This window comes from Strigops habroptila, chromosome 5 (genome assembly GCF_004027225.2).
Source record: "Strigops habroptila isolate Jane chromosome 5, bStrHab1.2.pri, whole genome shotgun sequence".
NCBI classification, from domain to species: domain Eukaryota; kingdom Metazoa; phylum Chordata; class Aves; order Psittaciformes; family Psittacidae; genus Strigops; species Strigops habroptila.
The window spans coordinates 46,626,091-46,645,225 of NC_044281.2; the positions used below are offsets into that span (position 1 = coordinate 46,626,091).

The 19,135-nt window shown below is 38.3% G+C and overlaps 1 protein-coding gene across 2 annotated transcripts in view; it reads right to left on the reverse strand.

Annotated features, from left to right (window-relative positions):
- Positions 1-1,717: 1,717 nt before the first annotated feature.
- The window catches only part of KYNU (kynureninase), a 61,060-nt gene continuing 43,642 nt past the window's right edge, over positions 1,718-19,135 (reverse strand). For both annotated transcript variants that reach the window (XM_030488807.1, XM_030488808.1), the window contains 4 exons: positions 9,421-9,473; positions 8,072-8,157; positions 4,495-4,725; positions 1,718-2,872 (listed from right to left, as the gene is read on the reverse strand). In XM_030488807.1, the coding sequence (XP_030344667.1) occupies positions 2,720-2,872; positions 4,495-4,725; positions 8,072-8,157; positions 9,421-9,473 (523 nt within the window). In that variant the 3' untranslated portion in view covers positions 1,718-2,719. The remainder of the gene's footprint in view (positions 2,873-4,494; positions 4,726-8,071; positions 8,158-9,420; positions 9,474-19,135) is intronic.

Genomic DNA, 19,135 nt, shown 5'->3' on the forward strand with positions numbered 1-19,135 from the left:
TTTTTCATCCACCGGTACTTCCCAAGCCTTTGAGAGGGCTTCTCTCAATCCTTTTATCCTCCAGCTTGTCCATGGGTTGCCCCAATCCAGGTGCAGGACCTTGTACTTGGCCTTGTTGAACCTCATGAGGTTCGCATTGGCCCATTTCTCAAGCTTGCCCAAGTCCCACATGATGGCATCCCATCCTTCGGGTGTGTCAACTGCACTACTCAGCTTGGTGTCATATGCAAACTTGATGAGGGTGCACTCAATCCCACTTATTTATGTTGTTGATGAAGATTAATATCAGTACAGACCCCTGAGGGATACACCTGGTCATCCGGACATTGAGCCATTGACCACTACCCTCTGGCAACAACCATCCAGCCAATTCCTCATCCACCAAACAGTCCACTCATCAAATCCATATCTCTCCAACTTAGAGAGAAGGATGTTGTGGGGGACTGTGCCAAAGGCTTTACAGAAGTCCAGATAGACAACATCTGTAGCCCTTCCTTTGTCCACCGATGAGTAACTCCATCACAGAAGGCAGGAGTGAGTAGGTTGGTCAGACAGGACTTGCCCTTGACAAAGCTGTACAGGCTGTCCCTGTACTTCATATGCCTTATCTGCTATCTTTCAAAACCTGGATTGTATAGATTCAGTAAGTACTTTACCTACCCTACTTAGTTCACTTTCCTCAATCAGAGACACAAAGAATGTTTTTCACAGCTTGTGAATTTAATGCAGATGCCAAACTGTGACCTCAAAATTCACCATCTATCTCTCCGTAATTTCCAAGACTGCTGGTCTAAACCTGATGTCTAGGTACTGTTTCAAAAGAGATTTTGAGGTTCTTACTCTTCCTGTGTTTGTCACACAACCGAGGTTCAGCTGATATAAAAATAAATTGATATCAAAATATCAAAAAAAAATCAAAAATCATCAAAATATGACCTAGTGTCATATCTGGATTTATACGAAGCTTGTCTAACTTTATAGGGAAGATATAAGTGACTGTTAACCAGAGATGTACAGCTGCACAAGCACTTCAAAGGCACTGGCAGTGAAGTAAAACTGTTTTCAACACTGTAGACAGACACAGTTTTATATTCAGCACCTTTTTCATCAACAGTCACTTTATGGAAAACGGTCCTTTTCTAAGATCATGTCATTTGACAGAAAAAAGTAGCTGTGCTGAAGATGCAAGTATAAAAATAAAACTGCAGCCATTGAAATACAGATACCCGGTCTGCAATACAATGACATAGTCACAGCAATATTAAAAAGCCATGATGTCAACATAATCAAAACCTCTTGAGTGAGCCAGAGCTTTCCAACAGATTAAGACTCCTGTGCTATTCTTTATAACAATATTCCAGTTTAAGAAGCTGTTCTTACTTTTCACAAGTGCTAAAAATACCAACCAATGCTTTATTTGCAGTTCTTTCAGCTTTCCCTTACACATTGTAACCAATGAAATAGGTATTATTGCAGCAAGGATTTTAAATCTACCTACCTTTGGGGAATTTTAGAGCAGAGGTAGACACTGTGAAGGCCCTTGGGTTTCTCCGTTCAGCAGAAGATGCTCAAAGAGTGTGAAAATTTTAACCACCAAAAATGCCCTTGAGCCAAAATGGAGCAGTCCTCACTTCTTCCCCAAAATCCTTTCTCATACTTGAAGTAGAATAAAAATTAATACTGTCAGAAGTAATTTCCTAAAATCAGACACATTAAGTATCATCAGAGAGAAAATTTTAGTTGATTCTTGAAAAAGGGTACATGCTCAATAACTACAGACATAGAAGCTTAGTTGCCAATTATGCCAAGGTGTTATTTATGTCTTAAAAGAACTCTGGGCAAAGTGTTGGTGAAACTCAAACAGTTTTTCTTCATTGATTTTGGCTGCCTAGTGCAAATCTCTGTAAAAATCTGGGCCACACTGTAAGTTAATAATGAGATATTTTGCTGCTGCTTAAACAGTTCAGAGTTCATTTTGCCTAATCCAAAATAAGCCTTGTTAAAAACTGCAAAAAGTGCTCATACAGTCCTTCACACTGGCTTACATGAATGTAAAATTATTCTCAGCTTTCCCAAGCATATCATCTGCAAGATGACTACCGAGAAATATAAAGAGCAAATGTTTTGGTTTAGCCTACTGTATCACACCAAAGGTATCTGCAATGTAAATTCAATTAAATCATTAATTAAACTAGAATTTCAAAATGTCAGACCATTTGAAAAATTCAGTATGCAGCAGTTAGCAGTTTTGAAACAACTAATTGTTCAATTTCTACTTTTCAAGTATACTATGTACTTTAAATAGAATTGCTAAATTAAAAATGTAAATTGGACCGTATCTTTTAACAGTTGGTGATTTGTCTATTTTCCACTTTTTATTATGCATCATTTTTATAATAAAGAAGGGATATTTTTTCATTCCTGTTCTAGCTGATAGCAATTCTTCCATGCTTCTCAAAGCAAATGTAATAAAACTACATAAAATGTTTAAGAAAAGCCCCATTAAAATATACAAAGGATACTAATTCACAAAGTCAAAGTCAGAGCAGAGTGGAAATATAAGCTTTAATAAAACTATGTCTGTTGTAAATAACTATTCAAGCACAGTCATTTTTTTGCAAATTGCATGGGATATAGCTCAGTGTACTCGAAGCAAAGAATTGCTCAGTGGGATAAATGCATCTTAGTCAGAAATAGATTAAAAGATATAGCTGAGCAATCAATAAGAATCAGATAGCGCAGTATCATTTGCTGTTTGTTTTGAAGATGTAATTGCAGAATCCAGGATTTCAATAAATCTGTGCACATCATGGAAAGAATTGTAGAGAGGAACTGGGGTAACACGAAGCGCATTTGGTTCTCGCATGTCGCACTGCAAAACAGAAAAGGAACACTTAGTAAATTCCTGATATAGTTGAAGATGTCACTGCTCATTGCAGGGAGGCTGGACCAGATGACCTTTGAAGGTCCCTTCCAACCCAAACTACTCTATGATTCTATGATTTATCTGTCAGACAGTATTTTTAAACATCATCCTTTGTTTTCAAGGAAGAATGACTGGACTGACAAGAAGATACATGTAAAAACTTTGGGACCCCAAAGAAACTACTGCAAGGAGCATTACTGTGAAGAACGTAGCAAGAGTGGTGTTTTGCCTAAAAAAGGATGCGACGCTCGGGATGGGCAGGGCTCTAGCAGTGCTATTGAGGGGCTCCACACCAGCTATGTATCTCCACAATTTACCTTAGCATCTATATCAATCCATAGTTGAAGAGGCACACAGGTGATAAAAAAGCCACCATAAAACAGAAACATACCAGTAGACAGTGTCTTGCACTACAGGTGCAAGTAATGTCATAGGACTTCCAGTATTTTTCTTCCCCCCACAATGAATTTGAACATTCTGCTGAATAATATCTCATATTTGAAGCATATTACTGCATCATGAAGACAAGCCAACAGTGTAAGGCCCTGTGCCCTCTTAAAAGCAGCAGTTCCTGGAATTCCCTGGCAGCACCAAAACAGCAGCATATTTAGCCTCGATGAGTTGTCCTTTGGGGATGCAAGTCACCAGCAGAAATAAAACCCGTATATCATTTCTATTGCATTAGGCTATCAGCCTCACCTCCCAGCACTTCTAAATCAAGGAATATCTAGCCTTAAATTTAGCTTTTATTCTTTTTGAGAAGCGCTAACTGGCAACTGGGCCATTACATGGCACTGCTGTTCAGTGGCCTCTTTTTCTGAGTGTTAAAACACATCTCTAAGGAAATGCCGCCTTTTAATTTCTCCACTATATTAATTAATTAAATTTTAGTTGCTCACAAAGAGCAAGGGTTTGGCCATTTGCAGATCAGGAAAGGGACTGGCAGAGGTTCAGAACTCCTTGCCATCGTCAGTCTGTAGGTGTGTGATTTGAGGCATTGTGGATGGTGAGCACTGCCTGAGCCTGCATCCCTGACTGCCTGCACCCCAGGGTGACTCAGACCAACTCTTCGGCTCTCTGGCCTCGTGTCTGGACTCACAGCAGGGGACCTGGACAAGCACACTTAATAGGAGACTCCTGTGCAGGCAATGCATTGCATGGGCCAGCTCTGACATACTCATATTTGTGTTTTTCCAGTGATTTGGGATTTTTTTCTTTTTTTTCCTATCTTTCCTATTCAGACCATCAGCTCCAGATCCATAATTTCTCCCACTGTAACACCTCGAGAAAGCAGCTTTAACCTCAATAGTGACTCCTGGGTGCCACTCACAGAACTACTGGAAATAAATCAATAGAGAAAGGGCAATATACACATTAACAAAAAATGTATAAAATAACTCTTATTTGATTATTTGCATAAGTAAAGATTGAAGATGTTGTGTAAGCAATTTTCACCATTCCCAGTGTTTTTTGCCCTTATATGAAACTATATTTGAATAAAAGCAAAATTATTAATTTGTTATGGTTCACAAAACAGTGCATAAGAAGATGAAGTTTGATATACTCACAGCTACTCCTCTCTTTTCCAGCTCTTTAAACACAGATTTGATTGGAAGGGAAAAAGATAGTGTGAGTTGACATCCTCTTTCCTCAATCTGAGATGGCGTGATTATTTTTACAAAGGGCTTCTCTGGATATGTTTTATCCTCATTGTAGTAATGTTTTATCAGGTATTCCAAGTAACCGGTGAGTAGAATGGATTTCCTTCTCAATGCTTTCATTGTAGTTTGACCAAAAACCTATAATGATTTTAGATCGTTAGAATGATAATATGGTAAATATTGTGATTTCTTAGCAATAGCTAAAAAAAGAAAAAACTTAGCATGTTAAATTTCTATTGCTACAGATAATAAAAAGGAAATGAAGACTAAAAGGGTAGAAGATTTCTCTATCCATTCTCACTGGAATCAAGTGGTAATATCAGATAGACGATATATATTAAACATGTCATAATTGGGCTTTTTAAAACACAGGATAATGTTATTACTCTAGATAATGAAAGACATTTCAGTCTACTCTTAAGTTTTACATCTGTATCTGTATAAATGTACTTGCACACAAAAAGTTTGCTGAGACCATTCATTTGCACATCTGAAGAGGATCCATAAATTCTCATACATGGAACAGGACATAAAACTCAAAATCACATGCAAGTTTTTTCCTGTACATACTGCAAGTAACAAAATCCAAGGTCAAGACTGAAACATGACTGATCTACAAATACTTGTATTTGAAAATACAAAATTTATACTAATACTGACTTTGCTGCTTTAAGTCCTGTACAGGCTCTGTCTCTGATAGTGCACATGAAGAAAAAATATTCACTTGATTCTGGTTTAATAGCTCTATGCTCTTACACAACTGCAAGGACTGGTGAGCTGCAGAATTCAAAATATGAGACATGCAAAAGCAACTGCTTAAAACTGACAACGCTACTTTGTCACAGAAACAAGAACAACCAATGTGGCAGAAGAGTATGGGAGAAGAAGGTGAGGCAGCTTCTACTTGTGCTCTGGAAATGTTCAGTTACAGGGAATAATGGAAAATGTGACCCTGAAAAAAATTTACCCCTGTCTTCCTGAAACCCTCCCTTTTCTTTTTCCCAGGCAAGTAACTTCAGGGAATAATGACAAGATATAGACATGCAAGTACCCAATAGTTACTTTAAATAACATTCTGGCACATAAATGTAATATCGCTGCTCATAGACAGTTATGCCTCCACTGACCGCAGCTGCAAAAGGTGGAGGTCCTGTAAGAAAATCCATGATCTTCACCCTCAAGAAAGCAGTCCTCCACACTGAAGGAGCAACACATTCAAGACTACTTATATCATAACCTGGAAGAGAGTATAAGGAGGTAACTGAGAAATCCTACTCAAAATACAACAAGGTCTGTTTTCCAGCAGCACCTGGAAATCACTCTATTTTTAGAATATATCAAGTATTAATCTGTGATTCTATCACAACCACCAGATGCTCCACAAAACCAAAAGCTCCTACGTGTGTTTTCTGTGAAACAAACTATGGCTTCTGTAAGACAGTCTTTGCATTGAGGCAGTGCAGATATGGAAATGAATGTGGCAGAGATCAGAGCCATCAGCAGAGAGTACTTGCACAGGTCAATAAAAATCTAAAGGTACTTCCCTCACCACACAGGCAGGCAGAACGTGCACACAAGATTCAGAGTGTTACTGGAGGTAGAATGGTGGCCTGCCTCCCATTCCTCTGGGCTTTGCAGCAGTATGAGAGATGGATCTCAGGCTGCATGCAAAAATCTGTTTCCTCAGGCTTCGCGCAAGAAATATTTGGCCTCCTGGGTGAAATTTTTTGAAACAGATCTTTTAAATGTGGCTGTGGAGCATTCCTCTTTTTTCCATAAAAGAGAGCAGCTACCACCATAACAGTCACTTTAAGCATTACTGAAGAATAACGTCCATTAACACTTGCAGTTTTCATTGTTTCCATTGGAAACACTGCCTTCTGCTTAATGTGTCCCAGTGAAGGTGGCATGCAATTTCACTAGCCATCTCTTGCCAGACATGAAAACTATTTTGTTTCCCACTGTATTAGAGCAGTTAGCACTGGGAAATCCTGGCTGTGCCAAAAGGTAATGCAGGTATAGAAAATGGAGGCGATGGAAACTGCTCAGCCCTCACTGTTTGAGACTCCCTGCAGTGGGCTAAATGACATCAACCCATACAAACTGGAGTACTGACAATCTGGGTCATAGCAGAATAGCTTTAGTTTATCTCAAAGGTCACATAAAGTTTAAAAAGTTATATTGGATGTTTAAGGACTAAGAAAATAAATTACCAGGCAGAACAAGCAGCATTGCTGTGTCCTTTGCAGTCCTTCAGCATTTCATGTAAGATGAGAGAGCACAAGTGGCAATTTTCTGGTTATGTTTGCTTATGATACTACTTTTTCAGTAAATAAAGAAGAGGAACATACAGTGTATGGACATTGTTCTTTGTTCCGGCATCAGCTTTGCCATTACACTAGCATTAATGGAATGCTAACAGACAAATTTCTTCCATTTATGTTGGTGGCAAAACCTTGCTTCCCAAGACTGGTTTGAAAAACAACCTTGGCAAAATTTTAATATAGTAACATATGTAGCATATAGTAGGAAACCTATGTAAACCCATCCTTTTCAGATACAAAGCCTGAGTGTCCTGCATTTCATGGGTGAATCATCTGTAAAAGACATGTTGCTATATCTCTATAGGAAACGCAGTGTGATACAAAGTGTTTGGAGAACAGCTGCATGCCTTCAGACAGGTCTGAATTGTGCTCTCTAAGGTGGACCAGATGGCTTTCAGCCCATCGGTGACACCTTAGAAAGGAAGGGATTAGCTCTATATAGGAGGACTGCCCTTTCCACAATGATTCATACAGAGATGAGTCAGTGATGGGGCTCTGCTCCTTTGGCCACCAGAAAACTAATGACAAGATGAAATTAAAAACAGTCTGGAGCTATACCACACACATGCATTCCTATTTTAGGAAGTATTCACAGGCAGCTTCCGTCTTTTTTATTTGTAATCAAAAGGACTACAGTAGAGGACAGGGTCCCTGAGCTCCTGGTTCAATCTTGGCTCCAGGACACTCACTGGCCAGATCTGTTTTCTTTCATAAAGGAGCTAAGTCTGTTTTGCTCAGGGAAATATGTGTAAAAGCACCTCTGGATGCAACTTTTCAGAGTTATGTGATTCCTTCATCAGAAGATCTTGAACAGCATCCTTCACATGAGTAGCACTGAGGCAAGCTCTGAGTATATCTGTGGGAAAAGCTGCTGAACCACTAAAAGCTGGGACAAACACAGTGCTAGCAGTCAGGCTCGGAGGTGCAAACCTCGAGTATACTGGGTTCAACAACAAATTTTGTTAGAACAGTGAAGAGATGAGTATATTTATTATAAGCTCTCAGGTTGTAGAGTTGTTTTGTTTGTTTTTCACACCATCGCACCTTTTTTTTTTAACTATTTTGACAATTTTTTTAAGGGAGATGGCAATAATACATGTAACCTCCATTTAACATTTTAATACTCTTACATTCAGGCTCAAAGTAAAGCAACCACTTACCTCCAAACTAGCTTGCAGAGCACATACCAGCAAAATTGGAGGATTTGATAACCGAAATCCATTAATTCCTTCACTTAGTTGTAATTCTGGAAAATGAATTACTTTTATTAGTGGTTTTGACTTCTTTTATTTAATGGATTGGACCTTGTCTTGAAGTCTGTCCTCACCCAATAAAATATTTCACTAATGTGGCCTGTAGGAATCGGTCATTAAAAGGAAATAGTAATCTATTCACAGCTAATACTTTTAACTTCAAGAGAAGCTCAATTTTATCTAACAGAAGACCTCATTAACAGCTTCATGGAAACTAGAGAACTGCAATTAATTTGTTTAAATGGTGTGTGTTAAGACCACCTTTGCACTGAATCTCTTTTAACACTGACACAAGCCAAAGAAATTCCAAGTCAGCAGAGCCACGCTCATGTGGAACTGTAGTGCATGAGCAGGGAATCATGTTCCTTAATTTTATTAAACTGATGAGACACATGGGAGACTGCATATGCAACTAAGTGTAGCTTCAGGCCACATGGAGAAGTTGCACAGATTTTAAGCTGTGAAATTTCACAAAATCTATTTAATAAATCTATAAAGCCTCACTGTAATTTCTGTGCCACCATTTATATTTCATGCTCCAGCACCAGAACGAGAGGATGCTGTGGAGGAAAGGTTTTTCATGCACAGAAGACTGGCTAATTTTATAATGATCATTGCCCAACTTCTCCCCTATAAATTGTCCATGGAAATAAATAAATGTTTTTCTTCTTCTAACAGTATTTCAATGCAATTCGTGTCTCCTACTGGCTTTCCAAAGTGCCACTCTTACATTTGCTCAGAAAACGAAGAGCAGAGTGAGGCTATTAGAGCTGTGTTCTCCAGCCAAAGTCACATCAGTCTTGTAACCCATCCTTTGCAAGTTCAAGGAATTTGGAGATGTTGAAACATTATTGGTATTTCATGACTATGTCAGGTTGACTTACCTTTATTTATACAATTTCTCACTAATTCCAGTGGAACTAATCATAAAGTAAGATCCTCACTCCTCAGAGACTTATGAGTTTAATTCACTGAGATACTTTGAAGGTTTCATCCATATTCTATATCTGCAGTTTGAAGGTATTTCAGCAAAATGTGTAGAAGCAGACAGTCAGACTAAAATTTATTCCGACACTTCTTTTGATAACTCCGTTGCATTAAATATTTGGAATGAGTTTAGTTTAATACCTTTAACATAAGGTCATGCATAAGGAAATGCAAAGTTCTATTCTTTCTACTCAAACTACTGTAAAATGAAACTGGTTGTATATAAATACATCAAATACAAATCAAACTGAAAGTGTAAAAGTACATACCATTTTCCATGAGAAATCGTGTTTTGAGGTCATGACCCCACCAGCCAATTAGCCTAAGATTTTGTAAAGAAAGTATGTTAATAGCAATTTTGGTATAATATCTTTTAGTTTAGATATGAGAGTTAAGAAATATAGAAGAAACATATGCGTTTCTAATAATATATTGTATTTCTAAAAATGAAATAAATTCTATAAAAAGTTAGCACTAAAAACTTAATATTACTATTCGAGAATTTCTTTTTAACTTCTAATGATAAAATACACTACATCTTTCAATTAATTATTGATTTCTAACAATATTCATTTTGTCTGAATTCATTTCACAAAACAAAAAGTAGAACAGAAATATTTCCACTGTTTTGTTTCAAAGCATTAAATTCAAATCTCCTCTTTAAACTTAGTTTCATCAGTATTAAAAGCTAAAGGGTGCTATAAAATCTAACTTAAGGAGTTAGTGATGGCCAGCAGACAGGCAACAGGACCTCAGAAGAAGGATTGTGAAGGCATTGCCTATTCTTTACTGTGAGACAGCAGTCTGAATTCTGAGTAAACTTGTCTTCTCCTGAACTGAACTTACTATTCAAAAATAACAATTTTTTAAGATCACGTCCAGAAAAAAATAATTAAAGATTAATGACTTTGAAAATCTTTTATCCAAACTTGTACATTAAGATGACACTACATTATTAAATCATACTTAAGGAAAAATATGCTCAAGGACATAGCTACAAATAGTTTTCCAAAGCAGCTGGATGTACTGGATCACCTAGTGCCCAAGGCACTGCAGATAAAGTCAACATTACAAAAATCAAAGAATCTTTCCCAACCTCCCTTGGGTTCTCTACCTCTTAACTCAGTACATGGCAATATCAGTGACTAATAACGTCAGTACCACTTGAAATTTCCCACATGTAAATGCTATTACACTGTTAGGAAATCACAACCACAGACTCCTTCCTGACCTTCTAATGTCTTCAGGACTGGACATATTGGACACAATTTCTTCCAAGACTTTGCTCGGATTTCTCTATGCCAGGTAGCAGAGTTGTTAGGAGTGAAGCCTGGCAAGTGTTCAAAATTTGTAATAGTGAAAGAAAAAAAAGAAAAAGAATCTGTAAGTAAAACTCACAGTAGATCAGCCTTCCTAGGAGTAAACAAGGAAGAGGAAAGTCATTGGCCCTCTCTAAAGCAGGAGCACTTCTTTGCAGCATGCTCAAAAGAGCTTAGCTCTGCAGAATTAGGACCACGTTTGAGTTTAAAACTTGGTATATGAATACTGCATAGTATAAAACAAAGTACTTATTATTTCTGTATAACAACATAGGTTTTATGTTTACTTCTATGAAAGGCTCTGAGCTGCATCCAAATATAATGTATACAGAAAAAAACATCCTTTTTTCTTTATTGCTGCACATTTTTATTATTCTAAGACCCATGAAAATTAATAGTGCAATATACATTCATTTCAAATGAGATATTATATTGCCAAAATGAATATACCCCAAGCATAACACAGCTTCTAAGTGAATCAGTTACTGATGCCTTGAATCATAAAAGATATTCTAGATATTTAATATGAACTGTACAGTATATCTACCTGAATATTGTATGTTACTACATCATACTGCTAATGTTAATGACATACGCATTCCATGAACTCCAAAATTTTTAAGCAAAAATAAAAAAAAAAAAGATCCATGGGAAATATAACATTTGGACTATTACTCTATAGCAAGGAAACAAACAAAAATTCTATTTGGAGCACATCCTAAAGTCAAAGACAAAATAAACATCAACCACAATATTACCCAGATAGAGCCTGATGAAAAGCACTCTGGTTGCATTTTTAATGCTCAAACCTTGCTAACTCTGAAGCTGACTTATAAACAGGTCTCTGCTGTGGCACCACATTTGCAACTTGGAAACCGAAATTTCAGAACTTTTCCAAAGTGACAGAATGAAGGATTTAAAAAACAAAACAAACAAACAAACAAAAAAAAACCACCCCACAACAGTTTTAGCTGTCTTGTCCTTTCCTACCATAACCTTGATAATTTATTTTTTCTCCCCCTTTCCCGCCGCCTTTTTGGCTATTCTAGAACTTCAGAGGTGTCACTACAGGATATCAACTTTGAGGCAGCTCTGGTCCTACACTCTTGTTTATCTAATGGTCCATATAAATGTCACGTTATTTGACATTTATGTTGACAGGCTTCAAAGTGTAGAAATTAAGGAAAAACAGTAATTTGCTGTTTGCAATTTTCTGTGAAAGTTTTGAAATAAAGGCACTGCTATGCCAAATTTCAACCTGTTGTAATGGGAAATAGCTAAGGTATTAAACCCCAAACGTAATGCTTTATAAATGCTCACAAAAAATAATAGGCAACAAAACTGCACATTAAGATACTGCAATAAAGTTTCTTATTAAAGTGTTATTACTCTGCATGCAAAATGATTATTTTGGAGTCACCATTTTGACTATTCCTGCTTCAAAAACAAAGGCACCAAGATCTAAATTGATTCTGAATTCCAAAACATTAATCTTTGCAAAAAACGTGATGTGGAATGTAATAATAAGGCTCTGAAAAGCCTTATATGATGTGCTTGTGTTTAAAAAACCCTTAAGCTTGTTAGTAACAGGACTTTAAAATTACATCCTTTACACTGCCATTAAAATCCATCTTGCAAAGCGTGTTAAAAATCAGTGCCTGAGGGAAAAAAGAGTATAATTTTGCAAATGTTCCACTATAAACTTTTGAGAATAATCACAGAATCATAGAATGGATAGGGTTGGAAGTAACCTTAAACATCATCTGGTTCCAACCCCCCTGCCATGGGCAAGGACACCTTCCACTAGTCCATGATGCTCAAAGCCTCATCCACACTGGCCTTGAACGCTTCTAGGGATGGGGCACCCACAGCTTCTCTGGACAACCTGTTCCATTGTCTCACCACCCTCACAGGACAGAACTTCCTAATATCTAATCTAAATTGCCCCTCTTTCAGCTTAAAACCATTCCCCCTTTGTCCTATCACTACATGCCCTTGCTAAAAAGTCCCTCTCCAGATTTCCTGTAAGCCCCCTTTAGGTATTGGAAGACTGTTATAAGGTCTCCCTAGAGCCTTCTCTTCTCCAAGCTGAATAGGCCCAACTCCTTCAGCCTGTCTTCATGGAAGAGGTGCTCTAGCTCTCTGGTTATCTTTGTGGCCCTTCTCCAGACTCAGTCCAGCAGGTCCACATCCCTCTCTTGTTGAGGGCCCCAGCACTGAATGCAGTACTCCAGGTGTGGTCTCACGAAAGTGGAGCAGAGAGGGAGAATCACCTCATTTGACCTACTGGTCACGCTCCTGATGCAGCCCAGGATAGAGCTGGCTTTCTGGGCTATAAGCGCACATTGCCGGCTCATGTTGAGCTTCTCATCAATAAACAGCTCAAGTCCTTCTCCTCAGGGCTGCTTTCAGTCCAGTCTCTACCCTCCCTGTAGTTGTGCTTGGGATTGCCTTGATCCAGGTGCAGGACTTTGCACTTGGTCTTGTTGAACTTCATGAGGTTCTCATAGGCCCACCTTTCAAGCCTGTCAAGGTCCCTCTGAGTGGCATCCCTTCCTCCCTTCCCTCCAGCATGTTGACAGCATCACACAGGTTGATGTCATCAGCAAAATTGCTGAGGACGCACTTGATCCCCCGTCCACATCGCAGACAAAGATGCTGAACAGTGATGGTCCCAGTACTGACCCCTGAGGGACACCAATCATTACGGGTCTCCACTTGGACATCAAGCCATTGACCACAATTCTGAGTGCAACCATCCAGCCAACTCCTTATCCACTGAGTGGTCCATCTGTCAAATCCATGTCTCTTCAACTTAGAGACAAGGATGCCTTGCACAAGTCCAGATATATTATGTCAGTTGCTCTTCCCTTATCCTCAAATGCCATGGTCCCAATGTAGAAGGCCACCAAATTTGTCAGGCATGATTTGCCCTTAGTGAAGCCACATTGGATGTCACCAATAACCTCCTTATTGTCCATGTGCTTTAGCATGGTTTCTAGGAGGATCTGCTGCATGATCTTGCTGGTCACTGGGGTAAGACCGACTGGATTGTAGTTCCCCAGGTCTTCCTTTTTTTCTTTTTTTCCTTTTTAAAAATGGGGGTTACATTTTCCCTTTTCCAGTCAGCAGGAACTTCACCGGACTGCCACGACTTCTCAAATATGACACATAATGACTTGGCAGCTCCATCCATCAATTCCCTCAGGACCCACGAATGCATCTCGTCAGGTCCCATGGACTTGTGTACCTTAATATTTTATCAGTTACTGCTTTTTACGTGTAATTGCACCCAAACTGTGCTCTTGTCTTGTTATAACACATCATTAATCAAAAGGGTTATCCGAGCAATGGACAGCTTGTGGTGTGTGGGCTGATGGCATCCTGCTGCCAGTCCCAGGTACCTGCAGCCTCCCAAGGCTGTTCAGCAGAGCTGTGCTCCTAACGCACCTCTATGGCTAACATGTCTCCAGCAGCAAAAGCTTACAAGAAGCCCATTGCAATCAGACCAAAAAGAAGAGTGCCAAGTCAGCTGTTGGTTTTCCTGTGAGGTGTGTATGTTCTTACAAATGCACTTCTAGAACATATTAATTTTTAAACTAAATCATGCATTGTTCCATTTTATACCCCAAATAAAACACATGTCCTCATGGTTTGATAACACTGAGACTTTCCCAGGGAACTCTGCAGCTTTCTAGTCTGTGCACAAAACTAGTTTTCAAATGTGCCACATCATAAAATTCAAAGCTAAATGTTACTAGCTCAATTTCGTGAGGCAAGTAGGCATGTAACAGAATATTTATGAAAGGTTTTCAAATTCCTTATTTTACCGCAAAACAATGAACAAAGATTTGCTGGATTGGAAAATGAATCCAGAAAGGAACCGTATCCTCTCATTTAGTCATACTATCTTTAAGTGCATTTACACCAGGGAACAACCCCTTCAATCAATATCTTTATTTAGCTCATTTTCTTCCTTCATATCTGTCTGCGTTAAACTGAAGATCTGGTTGTTCATAACTTAAGTCATCTCATTTGTAGTTGCATTAACGATGCAAGAGTGCAGGATATAGTGATCATGATGTATGTGCAGTGTAAACATCAAAGAAAATCCAGTTAAAGAACACAGAAGAAAACACAAAAAAATTTCCTTTGACCTTTGCTTCGAAGCTACAGATGATTATGCTACTCATTTATAATTTATAGCCTGAAGCAACATGATTCCTACTTCTCCTCTTGGCAAGAGAAGGAAAAACAAAAACAAAAACCAGCACCAAGCCCCAAGCAAAACAAAACAAAACAAAACAAAACCAAACCAAACCAACAAGAAAAAACCAAACCATCACACTCTTGAGTTTCCCTTTTTTTAGGGAAATTATTGTGGCCCAGCCTTTACAGTGCAGGGCAACGGGCTGGAAGTATCCTGTCATTATATTGCGGGAAAAACAATTTCATGTCCATGAGAGAGCATGTTGAAAACCTACAACAGGAATGCAGTGTGGAATTACTAATACTTTATATTACACTTGCCAGCTTCACTAGGCACAAAACAGTTTGTCTTCTCTTCATTATCAGGTCTCAACCCTATCTAGAAATTTCATATTCACTACTTAGAGTATATCTGTATCAGGCACATATACCAGCAAAGCAGGCTATGTTTATGAAACTATGGATCAAGTTAAATCATAAATAGGCAGGTTTTGGGCAGACTGTGTCCACAAAGCAGCTGATGTAGCTGCTGGGTGGCAGCTAAGCTCCTCATTCACACATCGTTTTATTTTTGAAAAAAATAAAAATAAAAATAAAAATAATTCAGGTGTTGGCAAAGATTTGTTCCAGTTTTAATGCTATGTTCTAGCTATGAAGAAGAATCAGCTTTGACGAGTTAATGAGATGTCTCACTACTCCCAAAGTTTATTATACAGAACTGAGGCAGATATTATGCTATTACTGCCTCATGTAGTAGGCAGCCTCATGCAGGAAAAAGGAAAGGGTCAACGATATGAAGTTCCATTTCTGAAATCCTGTATGCCTGTGACACAACTGGCTGGTTGAAGAGCACATCCATTTCCTGTACTTACGTCTTCTGACACCCTTAAGACCTCTAACAGACAACCAAGAGGCACAGTGCAGTGTGACAAAAGTGTAGAGAACAGAAGTTAACTCTGTCTCCAGTGTCAGTCTATTTGCAGGAAATATGTTAAAGGAACAACCCATGAGGTCTTAAGAATTAGATCACGAAAGGACAGAGAAAGCCTGGAGGACTGGTGCCAGCCTGAAGCTGACCTCACTCACAGTGATTTGACCATGTTTGATCATCATCCCTGCTGCATAAGAGAATGTGGTGGTACCACACCACTGGTGCCACATTCAAAGTCCAGCTCTTGCCAGCTGTCAGATTTCAAAAGACAGATTGAAAATAAAAAAATAAATGGTACAGTCAGCACCCAAAGACCAAAAGTATTCCTTAACATCCCTTACATCCATTTATGAATCTCCAACACAACTGAAAGTTTAATTACTGATCTTGAGGTACAATCCTCTGGTGTCCTGAGCTTTACATAGTACAATACAGATATAAAAAGTAGCCAGGGCTCAGGTCCTGAGCAGGAGCATGTCCTAATGCTGCTGCACTCAAAGGTCAATCCCAGTAACCAAACTCGTATGAACAGTTGTATCGCCCCCTCTCCTTACTCTCACTTGCATTTACAAATGGTTCTCCGCAAACGCTGAGCACAGACTTGATCCCCAGACTCAACAGCTGGGGCACAATCTTTGCATTCTACTCTGCATTAATTTTATTGCAGTTTTCTAATTTCAATTTTTATATGTTTTAATTTCGGTTTTATTGCATTAATTTTATTGTAAGCACAAGCATCTTTGGATTCAATGCCAAAATTCAGAATAAAGAACAACATCGTCCTCAAGAAATGAGAAAAAAAACCCAAAACAACTCATTGCTTTACATAGCATATTTTTGGCTCACTGACTAGAGTTTGAGGAGTTTCAATTTTCTTTGCTATCACAGACTTGTCTTATCATAGATGAGCCATTCAGTCTTTCCATGCCTCAAGCCCTCATCTCTAGAAATGCTGCTCAGTACCGCCCCAACTCTTCAGTGAGTGGTGAGAATATATTTGTTAAAATGTTTTTACATACTTAGTAAGGAGGACCATGTAAGAATGGAGAAAAAGATTTACTTGGAGTATCTTCTACTGGATTTTTTGAAACGTAGATAGGGAAAGAGATTTGGAGGTAATGGATGATGCCACTATTTTTTTTTCCTTCCTCTCAGCTTTTCCCTGAATTATCCTCTCAGGCTCAAAAGTAGTTTCCAGTGTTATGTTCCCATTGCATTCAGAAATGAATATTTTCCTTGATCCATGTCACCTAACTAGCACGTAGGTCAAGGAAAAAATAATTAAAAAACCAAACCCAAACAACATTTCTATCACTTAATTCCACATGGTGTTTTACAGCTGAAGCCCAAGTGGGTGGAAAATGTTATTTCACTGCAACTCCATCCCCTCCATTCTGGTAACCACAGCAAGGTCCAGCTCTGACCCAGGGCTCCCCTGCTGATAGCTTGCTGGAAGTGAGAAAAAGATTTCAAACCATATTTGGTGTGGTGATGAGGGGTCTGCTTAATCAAAACAAAGAATGATTGAAAAGTGACTCCCAGATTCATCACTGAAATGCAGAATTCAAAGATTTTAACCCTCCTGTGTAGGAGAAATTCTTCATATACTGTGAGGCTGTCAGTACTAAAGTATACTTAGGAGTGTATATATATATATATGGGCTAGGATTCACATGGGGGATTAAGGGAGTTAGTAGCTAGCCCCTGTTAGATTCTAGCAGTATTTGAAAACCTAATTCTCACTGTGTCCTCCAGAAAACCTTGTCAAGATTGCCAGAAGCTATATTTAAAGCCTTCTTTTTTTTTTTTTTCTCCCTTATATCTACTTAGATATTCTTTATCCCAAATTGTAGGATTGGACTTCTTTCATTATGCTCTTCTGTGCAATGTCTGTTCTTAATTTTAAGTAAGATCTTGTTAGAATTTGAAAAGCTTTTGAAGCCTAGGTAATTATTAGCCTCAGACTTCTGTAATTTTGGGCTTGCACATACTCTGATGCTTTCCTTACCCTTTTCAACTCATTACAAACATTTTTTTAATTATTAAGCATATGCGACTTGTAAGCAATGCCATACACTATTAATGGATGAGTCTTTTAGAACTCAGTAGAAAAAAGTCAGAACGTGAAAGTAGTAACGTTTCATATTAATATCAATGAGGCTTTACTCGGTCAAAAGACCAAAGTCATATGATTGTATTAGAGGCTAATAACTTGACATTTTTCTTCTGTGAATTAGCTTGTGTTTTCAATACCATCTAAAAGGAGATGAGTTTTCTATTTTGAGGCTTGTCTTGGTTAAAAAAAAGATAAATTCACTTTCTGCCTATCAGCAGGTTTAAACAGCTAAGAACAAAATCCCAAAAAACTGTTTCATAATCTAAACAATGACGCTTACTTAACTATGCAACTGTGACGGGTGAAACTAAGGAAACTCTAGATTTGAGTAATCATGCTTCTTCCAAAAGTAGCTGGGCAGCTCCTGGAGCTTCATTGTTCTCCACAGCGGAAAATTTACAACCGTTGCCACAATTAGAGAGACTCTTGGGTGAAAAGCCTAGACTGGTTGGCCAATCAGGCGCAAGATGATTTACAGCTGATAGGTATTTGAAGATAGAGGGCACACACACTCTTCTTGAATTGTTTTTTTTCCTTGTTAGTCTTTTAGACTCAACACGAGTGGGAATACACCAATTTCAACATGTCCCTCCATATTACCCCTCCAGGTCAAAACAAAAGGAGATTGAGTTCACTTTTGTAGCAGGAAACAAGTTTCTGTGATTACAGCATGAGAAAGAGAAATGGCTGCAATGCTGTGAATCCAATCAGGGCTCCTCGGAGTTGCACAGAGCTCTCTGCCAAACCTCTAAGGCGCTTGCAATGAAGGATGATAATTTCATTCACCATGATCAGGCAAAACAAAGGTATGATCAAGCAGCAGACAAAATTGGAGCCTAAATTAAATCCCAGGAAAAGATATCACAAAAAAACAACCCCTCTAAGGCTAATGAAGTTGAATTAAAAACTGTTAAATCAGCTTACGAACAACTATTATCATGAAGCACACATAGATCACTTCACTAGCCAAATATCAGATATATGAAAAAGGGAAATACAGCCAACAGTATGTTAGCACATTTAGTAAGGGGAAATCAAATATTCTGCCTAACACCAGAAATTAAAAATCAAGCAGGGAGCCAATTTACTCATAGAGATATTAATAAAGTTCTCGGTGATTTTTATAAAGTACTGAATAGTCCCCAATTATATTATGGTGATAAAAAAAGCATTCTTTAAGAAATCAGTAATTTTTTCTAGGCTGTTTCAAATAGATTAAACAAGAAACAAAAGCAACAATCCCTCCTAGAGCTACAGTTAAATGTGAATTCTGACATAAAGGAGACTCGGATAGTTTTGTTTACTGTGATGCATTTACTGAACTGTACAGTCACCTCGATCCCTTGAATGAATCTTAGAGGGGATATCTTGATAGACTTCTAAATGATATATGTATCTGACTGAACTAT